We start from the raw sequence: 21,951 nt of genomic DNA on the forward strand, positions 1-21,951 counted from the left end.
GGAACATATATGTTAGTGAAAGAGAAACCAACAGCAAGCATAACTAAAAAAAGGAACAAGAACATGTCAGAGAATGATAAGTACAAGGAAGGAAACACAGCAGTAGAAAACTAGCAGGGGAATAACATGACTGAGGGTGCCTTTAGCCAGAGCGGTCAGTCAGGTGGTTGCCCCAAGGGGGGACGTCTGAGCAGAGAGAAGACCCCAGCCTTGGGGACATCTGGGGTGAGAGCTAAAAAACAAATATGTGCATGATCCAAGTTTAAGTTTTCGATTAGTGGCGTTTCCTGTGGTTTTCCTGCGGAAGAGACATTTCTTGGAAGTTTACATTTGAGATTAATTAGACCTGAATGTGTTGCGTGATAACATGGTCCTCTGCATTTGAAGATTAATAACTGAAGGCAGCAGAGCATGTTTTTTTAGGAAGAGGAAATGTCTTTTCCCCTGTATACATGACAGCGAACTTAATAAAACTTATTTCTCATTATATGAAAGCATCAATATTTGTGGGACATCCACAGGCCTCAAAGTTTACAAATATAAACTATCCTGCTTATTTTTATTTCTCTTATCCCCAGGTAGGGTCTCGTCTTCCTTTCAGAGGATAGAATGCTGGTTTCAAGGACTTTCTTTTATTACATGTCCCAAGTGTCAGCAGACATTGCAATTCCCCCACCCCTACTCTGCCCCAGCAGCAGCAATGGAGGTTTGTACACTGGTTACATGCAAAGGCCCAGAGTTGTCACACACTTACTATTGTGTGACCTTAACTTCTCTGAGTCTCAGTTTCCTCATTTGGAAAGCAGGACAATACTGACACCTGCCTCGCAGGGTGGTTCTGAGGATGAAAAGAGGCCATGTGTGTAAAAGGATAGCCCAGTGCCTGGCACTTAGTAGGGATTCAGTGACGGAATGATGATGGAGATGTTGATGGAAAGCAGAGCCAGACTGGAGACCCTCTACGGTCACACCTAGATGATTTTTGTTTTTATCCAGTCTAACAACTTCACACTTCAGTGACCTTTCAGTTGAAAAGAGACTTTGGGGACTTTCCTGGTGGCTCAGCGGTTAAGAATCCACCTGCCAATGCAGGGGGCATGGGTTCGAGCCCTGGTCCAGGAAGATCCCACATGCCTCGGAGCAACTAAGCCAGTGCACCACAACTGAGCCTGCACTCTAGAGCCCGCGATCCACAACTAGGGCCCGCGTGCCGCAACTACTGAGCCCACGTGCTGCAACTACTGAAGCCTGCACACCTACAGCCCATGCTCCACAACAGGAGAAGCCACCGCAGTGAGAAGCCTGCGCACCGTGAGGAAGAGTAGCCTCCGCTCGCCGCAACTAGAGAAAGCCCGCATGCAGCAACGAAGACCCAACAGAGACTTTCTTTGACATGGCACTGAGATGGATCAGAATTCAAATATCATGTGAATTATCATCCACATCTTGGAACCAGCTGAAGTAGTCACTGACGTTTTTATGTTTCCAAAAACATGTATAGGGCTTCCCTGGTGGCGCAGTGGTTGAGAATCTGCCTGCTAATACAGGGGACACGGGTTTGAGCCCTGGTCTGGAAAGATCCCACATGCCGCGGAGCAACTAGGCCTGCGAGCCACAACTACTGAGCCTGCGCATCTGGAGCCTGTGCTCCTCTCCTGTGCAACAAGAGAGGCCACGATAGTGAGAGGCCCGCGCACCGCGATGAAGAGTGGCCCCTGCTTGCCACACCTAGAGAAAGGCCTCACACAGAAACGAAGACCCAACACAGCCAAAAATAAATAAATAAAATTTAAAAACATGTATAGGATTTACTTTGAAATGCATTAAAATATAAAATGTATACATGGGTAGATATGTGATAAAGCAAATAGAGCAAAATGTTGATTGTAGAATCTGGGTGGTGGTTCTATAGAAGTTCACCATCCACTTCTTTCAACTTTTCTGTGTGTTTGACATTTTCCTAATAAAATGCCAGGAAAAGATACGTACAGAGTCTTGACCGTACAGCCAAGCTATAATCTTGATATTTTGTCTTTGGAAATCATTTTTTTTCAACCTAAATATATGAAGGAATGCGGTGACTTAAAAAGAAAGTATCTTCTAATGCCCATTTCCTTGATGACTGACTCTTCCACACTTTAAGAAGCTCTGTAGAAGTTGGGGTTTCTTGAGTCAAAGTTCAGAAGCCCAAGATTAATAACAGTCACAATCACAGTAGGACAAATGGGTGTTTAGTGTAGCAATCACCATTCTAGATGCTCACATTTAATCCTCACAAAACTCTTTGGGATACAGAGTATTATTAGCCCCATTTTACATATGAGGAAACAGAAGCATAGAGAGAGAATAAGTAACTCACCCAGAGTCACAGAGCTAGTAAATGGTGGGTTAGTAACACTGAGTACTTGATTCTGTCAGATAACTAACCCCAAACTAAGCTTAATGGGAGGTGGAGAGTGGAATTCAGATTTGTTTGGGTTTTTTTTTTTTTGCTATTGCTTTTTTGTGCTCTGAGTTACATAAAGGATGTCCTCTTGTGATCAGAAGCAAGCTCATCTATGCCGGCTATCACTGTTAAAAGGACAGTCTTAAAAATGTGCGGAATTATCATTGTGATCATTGTTAAATTCAGCTATCCACTCCTACCTCTGCTGCCTTCTCCTGTGGACATTATGGTGTATTCCATTCATTCTAAATACGACATGGAATAATTAGAGGACTGTATTTTTCTAACAAAATTCTTTTCTGAAAACTTTTTATAGGGAAAGCAGAGAATATGAAAGCCTATCTAAAGAGTGCAGAAGGCTATTTTGTCCTGAATAAAAGCACTACGATTGGAAGGCATGAAAATTCAGACCTTGTTTTAGAGGTAAGACCTCTTCCTAGCCAGTCCCCGACCCTCCCTACCCCTCACACCACCAAAAGTCTTTACTGTTCTGTGGACTCCAGTCTGTTGTAAAGCACAGCCTCTGGCTAACAGTCCCAGCCTTCCTCGGTGTGCCACCAATAACCATTCCCCACATGTGCTGGGTCTCCCTGGCACATGTGGTAAGAATGAGCACAGTGCAAAGTGCGATGGGCCCTGTGTCCTTTGCTGACTGTGTGTGCAGTGTCCCACCCTGATGGCGCGGTTTGGAAGGTGGGCGTAGAGCTGATGCTTGACCTTCACCTGCTCCGCGTCTGGCAGCCACGGCCACCTGAAGTGCCCAGCTTGAGCAATGGCCTCTCGCCCTTTCCAGAGCTTCTGGAGACTACGGGCCCCTCAGAGCCCTCCCCCGCCCCCGTACCTCCAAGTAGTAAATCAGGGTAAGCCCTGGGCATGGCCTCAGTGCTCTCTCACTTCATTTCATTCCATTCTCTGAATTAGCTGTGGCTTGGTCCACAGTCCCAGCTCATTGACAGCCAAGGAAGTTGGAAGAAATTGTAAGTAAGGAATTATAAAAACAGTGGCTTTGAGCCTTTTAACATTTTGAAAGGGATTAAAATATTGAAGCAGAAAGAGAAATGCAATGGAATCCCTTTAGGACTGTGAAAGGCAGACCTCTCTCAGACTTCCCTCAACAGATTTTTTTAAACTTTATTTTGAAATAATTATAGATGCACAAATAGTAGAGAGAATGGCACGAAGCATGTGTGGAGTCCTGTGCCATTTTACCACGTGTGGATTTGGGTGTGGCCATCAGAATATAGGAGTATTCCATCATCAGAGATGTCCCTTGTGATGCTCCTTTTATAGTCACAATTCCTCCTCCCACCATCGTCCCCACGCTCCGAAAACCACTAATGTGTTCTCCGTCTCTATAATTTTCATCATTTATGTATGACCTTTGTGATTGAATTTTTTTTTTTTTTTACTCAGTGTAATACCCCTGACATGCATTTAGGTTATTAGCTTGTTCTTTTATTGCTGAGTTATAGTCCACGGTATGGACGTATCACCTATGTTTAACCATTCACTTTTTGAAGGACATTTTGATTCCATTTGGGGCTATTACAAATAAATGTACTATAAACATTTGTGTACAGGTTTTTGTGTGAACATAAGTTTTTATTTCTCTGTGATAAATGCTCAGGAGTATGATTGCATGGATTAACATATATGTTAATATATATTTGCTTTGTAAAGAAACTGCCAGGCTTATCCAGCGTGGCTGTACCATTTTTCATTTCCACCAGCAATGTGTGAGATACATCCTCACCAGCAATTAGCCTAAACACTGTTTTTCATTTTAGCTGTTTTAGTAAGTGTGTAGTGGTATCTCATCATAGTCTTAACTTGCATTTCCCAAATCGATAGTGATGTTAAATGTCTTTTCATGTACGTGTTTGCCTTCTGCATATCCTCTTCAGTGAAATATCTCTTCTTATCTTTTAAGTATTTCTAATCGAATTGTTTGGTTTTTTACCACTGAGTTTTGAGAATTCATTATGTATTTTAGATATGAGTCCCTTGTCAGATAGATGGTTTGCAAATATTTTCTCCCATCCGTAGCTTGTCTTTTCATTCTCTTAGCAGAAAAATATTTCACAGAGCAAAAGCTTTAACTTTTGATGAAGTCCAGGTAGTTATTTTTTTCTTTTATAGATCATGCTTTTAGCGTCATGTCTAAGAACATGCCACCAGGTCCCTGACCCTGAGGATTTTCTCTTATGCTTTCTTCTAAGTGTTTTATAGTTTTATGTTTAAATCTATGAACCATTTTGGGTTCACTGTCGTTTATGATGTGAGATTTAGGTCAAAGTTCATTTTTCTTGCATGTGGATATTTAGTTGTTCCAGAAGCATTTGTTGAACAGACTATCCTTTCTCCATTGAATTGCTTTTGCAAGTTTGTCAAAAATAATCTGGCCATACTTTCTATGGGGGCTACTTCTTAGTTCCCTATTATGTTTCATGGATCTACTTGTCATAATGGATCTACCATTATGAGATAGCCTTGATTACTGTCGCTATGTAAGTCTTAAATCAGGTAGAGTGATTCCTCCCACTTTTCTTTAAAAAATTTTTTTAAAGAAAAAAAATTTTTAATTTTTAATTCTAGTTCCTTTGCCTCTCCGTTTACATTTTAGTGTAAGCCTGTCTGTATATACAAAATATCATGCTGTAATTTTGATTGGAATTGTGTTTAATCGTATATATCAATGTGAGAATAATTGATATACTCCTACATTGTCTTCCAATTCATGAACATGGTATATTTCTCCATTTATTCAGTGTCTATCATGAGTGTTTTGTAGTTTTCAGCATACAAGTCCTGTACATGTTTTGTTAGATTTACACTTAAGTATGTCTCTCTTTTTTTTTTTTTTTGAGTGACTGTAAATGGTATTATATTTTTAATTTTGGTGTCCACATGTTAATTGACAGTATATAGAAATACAGTTGATTTTTGTATGCTTCTTGGTATCTTGGAACCTTAACTGCACTTTCTTATATAAGGGCTTTTGTAGATTTCTTGGGATTTTATACATAAACAATCATGTCATCTGCAAATAAGAACAATTTTATTTCTCCTTTCAGAAAAGGAGATCTGAATGCCTTGAATCTTCTTTTCCTTGCTTTATTTCCCTGGTTAAGACTTCCAGGACTCTGCTGAACAAGAGCAGTGTATATATCCTTATATTCGCTTGTTCCTGACCTTAGGGGAAAGCAGTCAGTCTTTCACCATTAAGTACGAGGTTAGCTGTAGGGTATTTATACATGTTCTTACCAAGTGAGAAATGTCCCCCTTTATTCCTAGTTTTCTGAGAATGTTTATTGTAAACGCAACAGATTTAAAGATAACTCCATGAACCTCCCCGTGAGATTCTCCTCCATGATATGGTCTCCCTTCAAGGACACAGAACATCTGTGCAGTGTGCAAAGTGGGAGGAAAAAGAAGAACTGTAGTTTCTTCTTTATCCTAACAAGGCATAGATTTGGGGTAGTTTTATTTCCTGTCTGGCTAAAGTAGAGACAGAGATCTCTGTTTTGAACCGGACTATGATATTAGAAAACTGTAGTAATTTTTAAAAGCACAGGCTTTGGAGATAGACAGGCCTGGGTTTGAATCTCATTAGGCTACTTTGTGGCTGAGTGACTTCAACCAAATTACTTAATCACTCTGAGCTCCTTTTCCCTGTCTGTAAACCTCTTACCTCACAGGGTTATTCTGAGGATTAAGTGAGAAATGCACATAAAGAGCCTGGCGTGTGGTGCTCAGTGAATGTCACAATGATCATTATTATGGTCTCCTAAAACAGAGACTGAGAAGAATCCTCAGAGGTGCACAGGGTTGAGATGAGGATCCACTGACATTAATAAGCCATTTGGAAAAGGGAACTAATGAGCACAGTTATTAACTAGACAGAAATTGAGTTGCATTCATTGTATAGAAATAATTGACTGCTTACTGCTCCTCGGACTTAGCTTAAGAAATACGTCACTAGGCTTCCCTGGTGGCACAGTGGTTGAGAGTCCGCTTGCCGATGCAGGGAATACGGATTCGTGCCCCGGTCCAGGAAGATCCCACATGTCGTGGAGCGGCTGGGCCCGTGAGCCATGGCCACTGAGCCTGCGCGTCCAGAGCCTGAGATCCGCAACGGGAGAGGCCCGCGTACCGCAAAAAAAAAAAAAATTCAGGGATTTATATTAGTAAAAAGTCATCCTTGCAATTACCCAGAGGTTACATCTAGCAAATAAAAAATGATTGTTTGTTTTATTTGCCTGGATCAATCCTAAAGAATAGGCAGTCATGCTTCTAAAGATTTCTACTCATCAGCAAGGCTGACATGTTGTTTTGACTATTGGTATCGTAGTATTTCAACATCGTTTATTTTTTCCGATAATGGAAGGTAGTTACATGCTTCTTGTTTTTAAAAATTGGGAGAAAGGAAAATATAAGGAAGAAAATAAAAGTCACTTGTAATCATTTGGCTCAGGGAAAAATCAATATTGATATTTGCAGGGTTTTACCCTCCAGACTTTTTTCTATATCCTGTAAGGAGTTTGGTTCCCTAAGGCAATAGGAAGCCTGTTTATAGCCAGGCTAGTGAGAACTGTTTCTAGTCAACAGTGATAACTGTTGCTATCACTCATTCATTGCACAGTATTTACCCAGAGCCTCAGCACCAAGCCAAGTCTAGGGGTACAGCGTTGTCAGAACTGGACATGGTCCCTGCCATCAGGAAGCTGCCAGGAGAGAGAGAAATAAGTCAAATGATCCCACAAAGTGTGGCTAATTCCATTCCAACATTGGGGCTGGAAAGGAAAGGAATATGGGAGACAAGGAGGACTTAACTAGACAAAAGGAGAAGGGAATGGCATGTGCAAAGGCCCTGGGGTGGAAGAGCATATTGTGAACCCAAGGGACTGAGAGAAAACCAGGGCGTCCAGAAGTCAGAGTGGGAAGGAGGAGGTCTAAGGGACAAGTCGGCCTCCTTCATGTCACCATAAGGGTTTTGATCTTTATCTGAAAAGCAGTGGGAAGAAGGCTTGAAGGATTGTAAACAAGGGGGAGACCTGCCAGTGAACATCCCGCCTGCTGTGTGCAGACGAGCCATCAGGAGCTCTATTCACAATCTCCCCTCTCCCATTTTACACGGCTCAAAAGCCTCAGCCTTGCTCATTTCACAGCTAAACCTTGCAAGTTATAATTTATATGATTTGATGTGCCTTGTAAACTGTATTTTTTTAGAGTTGGATATGGCTGTTATTTAAACTGTGCTGAGAAAGGGACTCAGTTCTTCCAGAATGAAGAAACACCAAAGCCAGTGGTTGTTGGATTTTCCGTATGTTTAAGAGTGGTTGTTCAACATGAACTCCTAGGCATTCTGACCCAGTGGGTTTGGGGTAAGGCCCAGGAATCTTCATATTTATATGCTCCCCAGGTTCAGGTCGGGGGAATGGAGTCCCCTGGAGTTGGTTCCAGGACCACACTTTGAGAACCCCACCATCAGTGCTCCCTCCCTCGCCCTTCTTGATCAGCAGAGCTCCTGCTTGTGTGTGTGTGTATGTGTGTGTGTGTGTATTATTTCAATAAACTTTGTTTTGAGGAAAAGAGAAGCAAAGGTTAAACAATGAAGGGCTGACTGACCCTACCCCCTCCCCAGGGACTCCCCCAGTCCCACCCTAGGGAGGTTCCAGGATCCCTAGAAGACTGAGCTCTAGGACAGCCCAAGTCAGCGCGGGGCTGCAGCTGGGAGGGTGGAGATGGAGGGGAAAAAGAAAGAACAGACATGACAGGGGGCTGAAATGCTGGTGTCCGCATCTCCACCTTCGATGGTCAGTGTCCTGCCAGCCGGCTCCTTTCTCATGGGTGGAGCCATCTCTCCAGCCTGTGTCAGCCCTTCTCGTGTGGGATCTGAGGGTCGTGAAGCCAGACTGATCTCACACACACACACCAGATCCTATCCAGCCGGATGACTCTCGTCCCTTTTCCTGGCCCCTGCCAGTTCTGGGCTGCCTCTCAGGAAAGAACCAGAGCCTACACCATAATCTTGTTTATTATTATTAAACAAGGCTGCTGGGATTGTCCTATTATTTGCATCATTTCACGGATGTGCAGGTATGTCTGCTCTGTCAAAGGACACACACAGCTGTAACTCTGATGGGCATGGCCAAATTTCCCACCAGAGGTTTCCGGATGTGGTGTCCTGCCAGAAGTGGACGCCCGTCTGCCACTCATTCCCCAGCCTTCGGTGCTGACCCCCCATTGGATCTTCACTGATCTACGGGGTGAAGTATGGTACCTGTGTCATTTTAATTCACATTTCTCTTATTCTAAGCGAACACCGACATTTTGAGACATAAGGTGACAGGTGGACTCTCTGTGGGGAAATCCACGTAATGAAACAGGCCTGGGAGGGTGCACTTGCTGGCTCCCCATCTGCATCGCGCTTGTCCTCCCGCCTTGGTTGTGCTCCCGTACCCCCCCTCACCCCCTCCTCACCCCTGGCTTCTCCCCAAGTGCTCCTCGCTCTGGGGATTCACCTGTTTGGTCTCGCCAGTCCTCAGGGAATGTTTTGTCCCCTGTTTGGGAACTGGCGGCTGATTTCATTGCTCAGTTCCCACCACAGCAATTGATGGGTGTCGTTTCTCACCGGCAGATGGAGGGCTTCCAAGAGGAAACGTTCAGAGGAAAGGGCTAGATCGTGGTCTCATTTTTCTCATTTTTTTATTGTGGTAAGATATGCATAACATAAAATTTACCATCTTAACCACTTTTACTAAGTGTGCAGTTCAGTGGCATTAAATGTATTCACACTGTTGTGCAGCCGTCACCCCAATTATTCTCCAGAACTCTTTGAATCTTGCAGAAATGAAACTGCACCCATGAAAGAACAACTCCCCATGCCCCCCCGGCCCAGCCCCTGGCAACCACCGTTCTGCTTTCTGTCTCTATGACCTTGACTATTCTGGATATCTCATATAAGTAGAATCATACCAGTATTTGTCTTTTCGTGACTGGCTTCTTTCACTGAGTATAATTTCCATGTTCATCCATGCTGTAGCATGTGTCCAAATTTCCTTCCTTTTTTAAGGCTGAATAATATTCCATTGTGTGGATTCACCACATTTTGTTTATTCATTCATCTACCAATGGACACTTGGGTTGTTTCCACCTTTTGGCTGTTGCAAACAATGCTATGAACATGGGTGTATAAATATCTCTTCAAGCCCCTGCTTTCAGTTCTTTGGGATATATACCCAAAATTAGACTTGCTGGATCATATGATAATTTTACTTTTAATTGTTTGAGGAACTGCCATGCTGCTTTCCATAGTGGCTGCAACAATTTACATTCTCACAACAGTGCACAAGGGTTCCACTTGCCCTGCGTCCTCACCAACACTTGTTATTTCCATTTTTTTTTTTTTTTTGCAGTACGCGGGCCTCTCACTGTTGTGGCCTCTCCCGTTGCGGAGCACAGGCTCCGGACGCGCAGGCTCAGCGGCCATGGCTCACGGGCCCAGCCGCTCCGCGGCATGTGGGATCCTCCCAGACGGGGGCACGAACCCGTGTCCCCTGCATCGGCAGGCAGACTCCCAACCACTGCACCACCAGGGAAGCCCTTCCCTTTTTTTTTTTTTTATAGTAGGCATTCTGATGGATGTGAGATGAAAGAAATTTTCGATCATAATCTTTTGAATAGCATACATAATACAAATAGCTACAGCATACATTTATGGACTACTTACTGTATCTCACATGGGTTTATACATCATCTATGTATGTTCTGTATATATATTTACAGAATTATATCCTCAAAACAAATCCTGTGAAGGTGAGAACTACTATTATCATTATTATCCTCATTTGATGACATGGACATGGGACTCAGAAAGGTTAAGGAACTGGCCCAAATCACACAGCTATTTCGGGGAGGTGGGGCTGAGTTTCAGACTGAGCTGACTCAAGCTTCTAAAAACAGAAGCTTCACTTTTTGAGTGTAAATTTAGCTTTGGGAACATCTAATATCTAAATTGGAAATTCTCAGTTAACTGAGATAACAAGATAATTGAGTAAGCTAGGGAAATTCCACCCTGTGGAATCGAGAATGGGGGTTGTCAGTGAAATGTGAGATCAATGTTCTCCTGATCCTCATTCATGCAACAGACTGAGGTGGCGCCATCTAGGGGGCGATTTGGGTAAAGAGGAAACGTTGACCTGGTGCTTTCCCAGGAAGAGGAGCATTGGGGCTGTTTAGTGGGGGCCCAGCAAGAAACACCACTTATCTCTCCAATCCAGCCAGAGTAAGTTCTCTGCTTATAAGGACTGGTGGAGTTCAATTAGTCCCACCTGGATAACCCAGGACAGTCTCCCCCTTTTAAAAAAAATTTTAAAAAGTTTTTGGCTGGGTTTGGTCTTCATTGCTGAGCACAGGCTTTCTCTAGTTGCAGCGAGCGAAGGCTACTGTTTGTTTTGGTGCACGGGTTTCTCATTGCAGTGGCTTCTCTTGTTGCGGAGGACGGGCTCTAGGCGCGCAGACTCAGTAGTTGTGGCACGTGGGCTCAGTAGTTGTGGCTCGTGGGCTCTGGAGTGTAGGCTTGGTAGTTGCAGCACATGGGCTTCGTTGCTCCATGGCATGTGGGATCTTCCCGGACCAGGGCTTGAACCCGTGTCCCCTGCATTGGCAGGCAGATTCTTAACCACTGCGCCACCAGGGAAGTCCCTAGTCTCCCTCTTTTAAGAGCACTGATTAGTAACCTTGACATCGGCACAGTCCCTTTGGCCACGTCATGGAGCATATTCCCAGGTTCTGGGGATCAGGGCATGGGCATCTTTGGGAGACCATTCTGCCCACCACATTAATACTACCACCTGACTGGACCATTGCTTTGGGACTGGTCTGAGAGCTTTCTGGAAGAATCAGTAGGATCAATGCCACAGGCCATGGAGAAAGATGGCTGGATGAGCTGGAAGGTGATAATACCGTTACCAAGAGGGCAGGAAGCAGGACTGGTTGAGTGAGCACCTCAACATCCCGGAAGCGGCGAGGCAGTTTGGGGCCTGGAGATGAACCAGGGGTTGGAAATACACCCCTGCAAATCGAGGGGGTGGTAAAGTGGCCCCAGCCCATGGACAGAGTGCAGAGGAAATGGACATCTGAGGGGAGAGGAACCCGGCGTGGAGACCTGGAAGCAGTCAGAGAGGTGAGGGAGCCAGAGAGCTGTTGCCAGGCTGAGGGTATTCATCACAGAGATAGCTTGCTTTGTGCCAGGTACTGTTCTGGGCACTTTCGAGTGTATTAACTCATTTCATCCTTAGGAGGTTGGTGTTGTTTGCCCCACTTTACAGATGAGGGCGTTGAGGCACAGATAGGCTGAGTATCCTGCCTGAGGTCACAGAGGGAGGCTGGGGCACTGGGCACCACGCTCGGGCAGTCTGATTTCAGGACCAGCCTCTCCTGAGGCCTTGCCGGTCCACAGGGCTCTCCCGGGGAGACCGGGGAGGAAGGATCCAGCTGACGGGGAAGCAGAGAAGCTTCTTCTTTCCTTCCAATCCCAGACTCGTCGTCTCACCAGCGCCTGGCCGTTTCCTCATATCCTTATTCTTTTGAAAACCCCATTTTTTTTTTTACTATTTCTGCACTACATCCCTTTCCTGAGGCAGTGGGGGGATGGGGCTGGGGGATGGGATAGCCTAGAACCAAAAGGTTAAAAGAAATAGATAAAACACACACACACACACACACACAAGAGTTAATTTTAAAAATGTTATCCCACTCCTTTGAACATTTCACCAAGCAGTACCTTTTGTCAATCCTATGAAGCCCAGCTTATCAAACTCATTTTTGCTGCTCAGGGAGCAACCAAAGAGCAGCAAAAAACCATGCCCCAGGCTGCACAGCTGGAAGGTAGCAGAGGTGGGACTTGAACTCAAGGCTTTCTAACTCCAGAGCCCATCCTCTTGCTCATAACAGAGAACATTTCCCATTTGCCCTATGTTCTCTTCTAAGTGCTTTTGTATGTATTATATCATTTATAGGTCACCAGTAACTTATAAGATGGTCCTTTTGTTACCTTACAGATGAGGAAGCTGAGGTATCACTTGCCCAAGGTCACCCTGCTAGGAAGTAGGAGAGCTGGACTCGAGCCCAGTCTAATAACCACCACGTTGCCCTGCTCCCCCAACCCCTGAACCACCAGGCCACGTGCCTCTCTCTGACAACTGTGTCACATGTCACAGGGAGGCCGAGAGCCCGAGGAGGCCCCCGAGGGCAATGGCAGTGGGTTGAGGACCCAGGGGGAAAGGAACCTCTTGAAGCCATTTGACAATAAAGGAAAGGAAGGGGGAAGGGGCGGCATTTCCAGGCCGAGGGGGTGGTGAGCACGTTCACAGGTTAGATGGAAGTTACACTATCAAGGTGAGGATGCAGAAGAGGAGATGGTTGAGGAGAGGGACCAGACCAGGGTGGGATGAAGGCAGGACCACCCGGAGGCCCTTGGCAGCTAAGAGAAGCCTTGAAGGTCCCATCTAAGAGCTTCTCCATGCCTGGGAAGTCCAGGTCCTGGCAGGGAGCTGAAGGCACATTCACAGGGGTGTGGAGTGATGGAGGGGAGTTTCCTGAAGGGACTCCATAGGGAGTGGGCAGGGCTCAGAGAAACCTCAAAGGATAGTGCAGGGCCCAGAGCTAGTATGAGTGAGGACTGTTCCCACCCCCAGAGCTGAGGGGTGAGGGGCAGGGGCATTTCCTGGGACCCGGAGACCCCGAGGGCTGGGTAGAGTCCTCTGAGGGAAGCTGTGTGGCCCCAGAGAAAGGAAACCAGGGGAGTAAGTACCCCAAGCTCTCTCCTCCCTGCTCTGATCTCTAACCCCCCATTGGCCAAACCCAACCAGAAACCAGAGGCAAGGAGCCCATCAGCCCATGGATGTAGCTGCACAGGTGGGCCTGCTGGGCAGAGGGCACCGTGTAAAGGGATGGAGGAGGGTCGGGAGAAGCAGACGGAGAATGCCGGCAGGTGCAGGAGGTGAAGACCTAGGAGGCTGTTGTCAAAGTAGAATGAAAAGCCTGAGAGCAGGGATCTGCTGGCTGGGGGTCCCAAAGGGCACTGGGCCAGCCTCAGGACAGAAGTGTGAGGGTGGCAGGAGGGTTTGGGGGCCGGGATGGACTTGAAGGAGCTGGTGAGCTTGAGCAGGGCCCAGGCTGGGTGAGCGTAGGGCATTACCCATAGGGAGCAAACAGGGAGCAAAGGCTACGTGACTCAAGGAGAGGACGAGACAGAGGATAAGGAAGGCCGGGAGCGGAAGGTTATGGTCTGAGATGGGGCTTCCCAGTGCCAGGTGATGCAAGGTTGAAACCTAGCTCCAAAGGACGGTTCCAGGTACACGTCGAACCTCAGCGACAATGTCAGCGAACCTCAGGGCAACGTCATAACTAAGTCAGCTTCCCGAGGAGGCTTCCTTAAAGCACAGGGGTCATCAGAGCAGATGGTCATTGTTAATAGAAGTTTAAACGTCTCAATATTTTATGGACTCACTATATACTTTTTAAAGACATTTTCAATGCAGGAGCCTTAAAAAATGCACTTGTTTTGTATATTAGGTCCTGCCTGTCTCCTCTCTCATTATTAAATCACTCTCTACTCTGAAAATCACAGGGTACAAGTCAAAGGTACAAGTTTTGGAATTAGACTTGGGTTCAAACCCTGACATTGCCTTATGCCAGCATCCTGATGTTGAGTGAGTCCCTTCATCTTAGCCATTTTTTAAATCGTGGTAAAATACATATAAAGTTTACTGTCTTAACCACTTTTAAGTGTACAGATCAGTAGTTGTAAGTTATTCACATTGTTGTGCAACCAGCCTCAGAATTTTTCATCTTGCAAAACTGAAACTGTACCCATTAAAGAACAATTCCCCGTTTCCCCTTCCCCAGCTCCTGGCAACCCCCGTTCTATTTTGTTTCTATGAGCTTGACTACTTTATGTACCTCACATAGTGGAATCATACAAAATTTACCTTTTTGTGACACTTACTTCACATAATGTCCTCACGGTTCATCCATGTTGTAGCATGTGTCAGAATTCCCTTCCTCCTACACTGAATAATATTCCACTGTATGGATGGACCACATTTTGCTTATCCAATCATCAGTCAGTGGGCACTTGGGTGGCTTCCACCTTTTGGCAATTGTGAATAATGCTACTATAAACATGAGTGTACAAATAACTCTTTAAGTTCCTGCTTTCAATTCTTTGGGGTATATACCCAGAAGTGGACTTGCTGGATCATATGATAATTTTATTCTAAATTGTTTGAGAAGCCGCTCTACTGTTTTCCCTATCAGCTGCACCATTTTACATTCTCAGCAGTGCATAAGTGTTCCCCTACTCTACATCCTTGCCAACACTTGTTATTTTCTGTTGCTGTTTGTTTGTTTTTGATAGTAGCCATCCTAATGGGTATGAGGTGGTATCTCACTGTGGTTTTGATTTGAATTTCCCTAATGACTAGTAATGTTGAGCATCTTTTTATATGCTTGTTGGACATTTATATATCTTCTTTGGAGAAATGTCTATTCCAGTTCTATGCCCATATTTGATCAAGTTATTTGGGGGTTCTTTTTTGTTGTTGTTGTTGAGTTATAGTTCTCTATATATTCTTCATATTAACCCTTTTTCAGATTTGTGATTTGCAACTATTTTCTCCCATTCTCTAGATGGCCTTTCACCCTGTTTATTGTGTCCTTTGATTCACAGAAGTTTTAATTTTTGATATAGTTGAATTTATCTATTTTTACTTTTGCTGCCTATGCTTTTGGTATCATATCCAAAAATGCATTGCCAAATCCAATGTCATAAAGCTTTCCTCCTGTGTTTTCCTCTAAAAGTTTTATAGTTTTAGACTCTGTTTAAGTCTTTGATCCACTTTGAGTTAATTTTTATACATGGTGTAAGGTAAGAGTTCAACTTAATTCTTTTGCAGTCTTTCCCAGCATCATTTGTTGAAAATACTGCTCTTTCCCCATTGAATAATCTTGGCACCCTTGTCAAAAATCATTGGACCATATATGCAAAGTTTTATTTCTGTGCTCTCTATTCTATTCTATTGGCCTATGTGCCTGACCTTATGTCAGTATCACACTGTTTTGATTGCTGTACCTTTGTATGCAGTAAGTTTTGAAATCAGGAAGTGTGAGACCTCCAGCTTTGCTTTTCTTTCTCAAGATTATTTTGGCTATTTGGGGCCCACTGAGATTCCATATGAATTTTAGGATGGATTTTTCTATTTCTGCCAAAACTGCTGTTGGGATTTTGAATCTGTAGATCCTGCTGTGTAGTAATGACATCTTAACAATATTAAGTCTTCCAACCCACGAATACAGGGTGTCTTTCCATTTATTTGTGTCTTTAATTTCTTTCAGCAGCACTTTGTAGTTTTCAGTGTACACATCTTTTACCACCTTGGTTAAATTTATCCCAAAATATGTTATTCATTTTGATGCTATTGTAAATGAAATTATTTTCTTAACTTCCTTTTCAGATTGTTCATTGTGAGCATATAGAAACACAACTGATGTTTGTGTGTTGATTTTGTGTCCTACGATTTTGCTAGTGAATGTTATTTATTACTTCTAGGAGGGTTGTGGTTTTTCATGGACTCTTTAGGATTTTGTACATGTAAGATCATGTTGCCTGTGAACAGAGGTAATTTTACTTCTTCCTTTCGAATTTGGATGCCTTTATTTCTTTGTCTTGCCTAATTGCTCTGGCTAGGACTTCCAGTACTTTGTTGAATAGAAGTGGCAAAAGCAGGTATCCTTATCTTATTCTTGAAATTAGAGGAAAAGCTTTCAGTCTTTCACCTTTGAGTATGATGCTAACTGTGGGCCTTTCATATTTGACCTTTATTATGTTGAGGTAATTTCCCTCTATTCCCTGTTTGTTGAGTGCTTTTATCATGAAAGAGTGTTGCATTTTGTCAAATGCTTTTTGTACATCAATCGAGATGATCATTTTTTTCCTTCTTTCTGTTAATGTGATATATTACGTGGATTAATTTTCATATGTTGAACCATCAAGTCTGCATTCCAAGAATAAATCCCACTTGGTCATAGTGTATGATCCTTTTAATGTGCTGTTGAATTTGGTTTCCTCCTATTTTGTTGAGGATTGTGGTATCAGTGTTCATAAGAGATACTGGTCTGTAGTTTTCTTGTAGTGTCTTTGTCTGGGTTTGGTATCAAGGTAATGCTGTCCTCTCACTTCACCTTTTGAGTCTCAGCTTCTTCATCTCTAAGATGGAGATAATAATAGAGTCCCTGTTTAGGGCTGTCATGCAGATTAAATGATAAAAATGCACACAAAATGCTTCAGCAGGGCCCAGTTCACAGGATGCCCTCAAAATATGTTAGATGATGATAAGGATAATAATAAAAATAATAATAAATAAATAACAGTTCATCTCATAGTTGGACAGCTGAGTAGGATGGAGCTTATACAGTCAGTCTGTATTAGCAGCAGGGCATCTGTCCAGGAGCAGCATTTAGCAATTTTCCAAGTAAAGGGAGCGAGTGATATTATAGGGCCGAACTACGAAGCTGTCTCCTGGCCTGACATGTGGCAGATGCTCACCCAAATTTGTGGAGTCATTTAAAACTTCCTGCTTGCTTTGATTTCTTAATAATGGCTTGACAGTTTTTGAGGAACTGAAAGCAGTGAAGCCTGGGAAGAGACAAACAAAATGTAACACACAGAATTTCTCTCATTCATGGGTTATCAAAGGTTCAAAGGACACAAAGATCAATGGCAATGGTGATGAAGATGATGTGGGTGACATTTTCCAAAGAACCAATGTGTTTTCATTTTTTTAATACTTTATTTTTTTGAACAGTTTTAGGTTTACAGGAATTTTAGCAGAGAATACAGAGAGTTCCCATATATCCACCCCTCCAATACACACAGTTTCCCCTATTATTAACATCATGCATTAGTGCAGTACATTTGTTACAACTGATGAACCAATATTGATATGCTATTATTAACTAAGTCCATAGTTTACATTAGGGTTCACTCTTTGCATTGTACGTTCTTTCGTTTTGACAAATGTATAGTGACAAGTATCCACCATTACAGTATCATAAAAAATATTTTCACTGCTGTAAAATCCCCTGTGCCCCTCGTCTTCATCCTGAGCCCCAGAGCCCCTGTGCCCCTGGCAAGCACTGATCTTTTACTCTCCTTATAGTTTTACTTTTTCCAGAATTTCATACAGTTGGAATCATACGGTATGTAACCTTTTCAGACTAGGTTCTTTCACTAAGCAATATGCATTTAAGATTCCTCCATGTCTTTTTTGTTATTTGATAACTCATTTATTTTTATCACTAGTATTTCATTGTATGGATGTACCACAATTTGTTTATCCATTTACCTTTTAAAGGACATCTTGGTTGCTTCCAGTTTTTGGCAGTTATGAATAAAGATGCTGTAAGCATGTATCCAAAATCAATGAGTCTTCATGGATATAGAGAACAGACTGTGGTTGCCAAGGGGGAGGGGGTTGAGGGAGAGATGGAGTGGGGGGTTGAGGTTAGCAGATGTGAGCTGTTACATCCAGGATGGAGAAACAACAAGGTCCTACTGTAGAGCACAGGGAACTATATTCAATATCCTGTGATAAAGCATAATGGAAAAGAATATTTTAAAAAGAATGTATATATATGTATAACTGAATCACTTTGCTGTACAGCAGAAATTAATACAACATTGTAAATCGACTACATTTCAATAAAATAAATAAATAAACAATATAAATGAGTCTTAAATGTCAACAATAAGAAACCAAACAACCCAACTTAAAAATGGGCAAAAGAGCTCAACAGACACCTCACCAAAGAAAATCTACAGATGTCAAATAAGCATATGAAAAGATGTTAAACATCATACATCATTAAGGAATTTCAAATAAACATGAAATATCTCTTCATTTATTTAGACTACTTTGATTTCTTTCATCAACATTTTGTAGTTTTCTTCATATACCTCTTCATATAGCTAAGTATTTTGTTAGATTTATTCCTAAGTACTTCAGTTTTTTTTTTTTTTTTGGTGCTAATGTAAATGGTGTTGTGTTTTTAATTTCATATTCCACTTGTTCATTGTTGGTATATAGGAAATCAATTGACTTTTGTATATTAATCATGTATCCTGCAACCTGGTTATAATTGCTCATTAGTTCCAGGAGGGCTTTCTGTCGGTTCTTTGGGATTTTCTGCATAGACAATCATGCCATCTGCAAAATGGGCAAAAGATCTGAACAAACACCTCACCAAAGAAGATTTCTTTTTCCTTCCCAATCTATCTTTTATTCTCTTTTCTTGCCTTGTTGCATTAGCTAGGACATACAGTACAATGTTGAAAATGCGTGGTGAAAGGGGACATCTTCACCTTATTCCTGATCTTAATTGGAAAGTTTCTAGTTTCTCACCATTAAATATGACGTTAGCTTTAGGGTTTTTATAGATGTACTTTATCAGGTTGAGGAAGTTCCCCTCCATCCCTAATTTGCCAAGAGTTGTTGTGGTGGTTTGGTGGTTTGTTAGTTTATCATGGATGGTGTTTAATTTTGTCAAATGCTCTTTTTGCATCTACTGTTATGATAATGCGATTTCTCTGCGCTGTTGATGTGATGGATTACATTAATTGATTTCCAAATATTGAACCAGCCTTGCATACCTGGAATAAATCCCACTTGTCTGTGGTGTAGAACTCTTTTTATACATCACTGGATTCAATTTGCTCATATTTTGTTGAGGATTTTGCATCTATATTCATGACAGGTATTGGTCTGCAATTTTCCTGTTTTGTAATATCTTTATCTGGTTTTGCTATTAGAATAAGTTTGGCCTCACAGAATGAGCTGGGAAGTGTTCTCTTTTCTTCTGTTTTCTGGAAGAGATTATTGAGAACTGGTATAATTCTTTCCTTAATGTTTGATAGAATTTACCAGTGAACCCATCCAGGCCTGGTGCTTTCCATTTTGGAAGGTTATTCATTATTGATTCAAATTCTTTACTAGATATGAGTCTTTTCAGAGTATTTATTTCTCCTTGTGTGAGTTTCAGTAGATTGTGTCTTTCAAGGAAATGGTCCACTTCATTAAGTTATAAAATCTGTGGGCATAGAATTATTCATAATATTCCTTTATTATCCCTTCAGTGTCCATGAGATCAGTAGTGATGCCATCGCTTTCATTTCTGATCTTAGTAATTTGTATCTTCTCTCTTTTTTTCTTGGTTATCCTGCTAGAGGTTTGTCAATTTTATTGATCTTTACAAAAAAAAACCAAACAGCTCTTTATTTTGCTGACTTTTCTCTCTTGTTTTCCTGCTTTTTATTTCATGTATTGCTTCTTTTCTTCTGCTTGTGGTAGGCTTATATTGCTCTTCTTTCTCTAGTTTCATAAGGTGGAAGCTTAGATCTTTTCAAATGCCTTCAATGCCATAAACTTCCCTCCAAGCACTGCTTTCACTGCATCTTGCAAATTTTCATAGGTTGTATTTTCATTTTCATTTAGCTCAAGATAAATTTTTATTTCCCATGAGACTTCCTCCTTGACCCATCTGTTATTTAGAGGTGTGTTGTTTAATCTGAAAATATTTGGGTATTTTCCAGCTGTCTTTCTGGTATTGGTTTCTAGCCTAATTCCATTGTGTTCTGAAAACGTACTTTGCATAATTTCTATTCTTTTACATTTGTTGAGGTATATTTTGTGGCCTGGAATGTGGTCTGCTTCATGAATGTTCCATGGGAGCTTGAGAAGGATGTGTGTTTTGTTGCTGTGGGATGAAGCTGTGTGGTTGCCAGTTAGATCCAGATGATGGTAGTGCTGTTCAGTTCAACTTCATTCTTACTAATTTTCTGCCTGGTGGGTCTGCCCGTCACTGACAGAGGGCTGTTGAGGTCTCCAGCTACCATGATGGATTCATCTGCTTCTCCTTGCAGTCCTATCAGTTTTTGCCTTCCATACTTTGATGCTCTATTGTTGGGTACATACAATGAAGGACTGTTATGTCTGCTTGGAGAATCGACCCCTTTATCACTATGTATCGCCTCTCTTTATCCCTGATAACTTTCCTTCAGAGCTCTGAAGTTGGCTCTGCCTGAAATTAATAGAGCTACTCCTGCTTTCTTCTTGTGTTTCAGTATTTTAAGTGCCAAAGTGTTTGGTAGGAATTTGAAAAGTGGGTAAAGGCACAGTCATTTGAATCAGGCAAACCTGGGAACAAGCCAAGCGAGTCAAAGTGGCTGAGTGTGGGCACACTTAATCGTTCTATGCCTCAGTTTCCTCATCTAAGAAATGAGTAACTATCGGACCTACTGTACAGCACAGGGAACTATATTCAATATCTTGCAGTAACCTGTGATAGAAAAGAATCTGAAAAAGAATAGATATTATATATATGTATAACTGAATCACTTTGCTGTACACCTGAAACTAACACAACATTGTAAATCAACTAGACTTCAATAAAAAATTAAATTTTTTTTTAAATGAGGAAGTATCCCTTTGAATTATTGTGAAGATGAAACGGGATAATGCAGTAAAGCACTTAGCAAATTTCCTGGCATTTGTGTAATTACACATAATGTGTCATTAATATATTCTACTAATATATGCAGTTATATTATTATCTATTCATATACTATAAGCTATTATTCCTATAAGCTATTGGTTATAATTATATTGTGGGACATTAGTATAGATTTATAAGTCCAAGTACTCTCTATGAAAGTTGGATGAGGCACTCTGAGAAGACTGACTTAGAAAATATTTGCAAAGTCTCAGGCTGGAGTGGATGGCTCATAGGCAGTGTCCTGAGAAGACAGAAGACTTCGCACGTGCCCTGCAGCCCATAGTCCAGGGCGCCGGGGCCAGGGGGGGATGTGATATTTCCTCCTTGGTGCCGAGTTTTGCTCATTCTTCTTATTAAAGTGGTTACACAGGAGGTTTCTGACGCCACTGACAAATCACTGTCTGGGGTCTCTCTCTTTTGAGGGAAATGTGGTCACACCAGGGCCCCTATTGAAAAATAGATCATCTTTGGTTAGATAAATTCTGATTAGCTTTTAAGAAGCAACAGTAATAATTAAGCACATGGGAAAAACCTTCATTGTACACCAAGGCTTTTAAAAGGTAGTTATAAAACTATGTTTTGTGGTGTGAGCTCAATTGTGTTTAAACTTTTTAAAAAGATTGTAAGCATAGAGAAAAGACTGGAAGGATGTGAACCACCGTGTTCTCGGTGCCTGCCTCTGGGGGACGGGAGTCTAAGTGATTTTAATGTCTTCTTTGTGTTTTTCTCTAGTTCTCATTTTCTGCATTATTACAAAAAACATGTTATTTTAAAAATGAATAGAACAAACAACAATTATTACAAAACCTCCCCTGAACTTTAACACTTGCAGTAAATGGACAGTTGTCACTTGCCAACTGACCTTTCTGGTTTGTGTTGGGCCATTTCTG

At 42.2% G+C, this 21,951-nt stretch overlaps 1 protein-coding gene across 1 annotated transcript in view; it reads left to right on the forward strand.

Moving 5' to 3' along the window:
* Nucleotides 1-2,776: 2,776 nt before the first annotated feature.
* The window catches only part of LOC309808022 (forkhead-associated domain-containing protein 1-like), a gene marked incomplete at both ends in the record, with an annotated part of 95,736 nt that continues 76,561 nt past the window's right edge, over nt 2,777-21,951 (forward strand). Inside the window, one exon of the mRNA XM_082628036.1 lies at nt 2,777-2,869. Within this exon, the coding sequence (XP_082484162.1) occupies nt 2,777-2,869 (93 nt within the window). The remainder of the gene's footprint in view (nt 2,870-21,951) is intronic.

This window comes from Mesoplodon mirus (genome assembly GCF_964341445.2).
Source record: "Mesoplodon mirus genome assembly, chromosome: 7".
NCBI lineage: Eukaryota > Metazoa > Chordata > Mammalia > Artiodactyla > Ziphiidae > Mesoplodon > Mesoplodon mirus.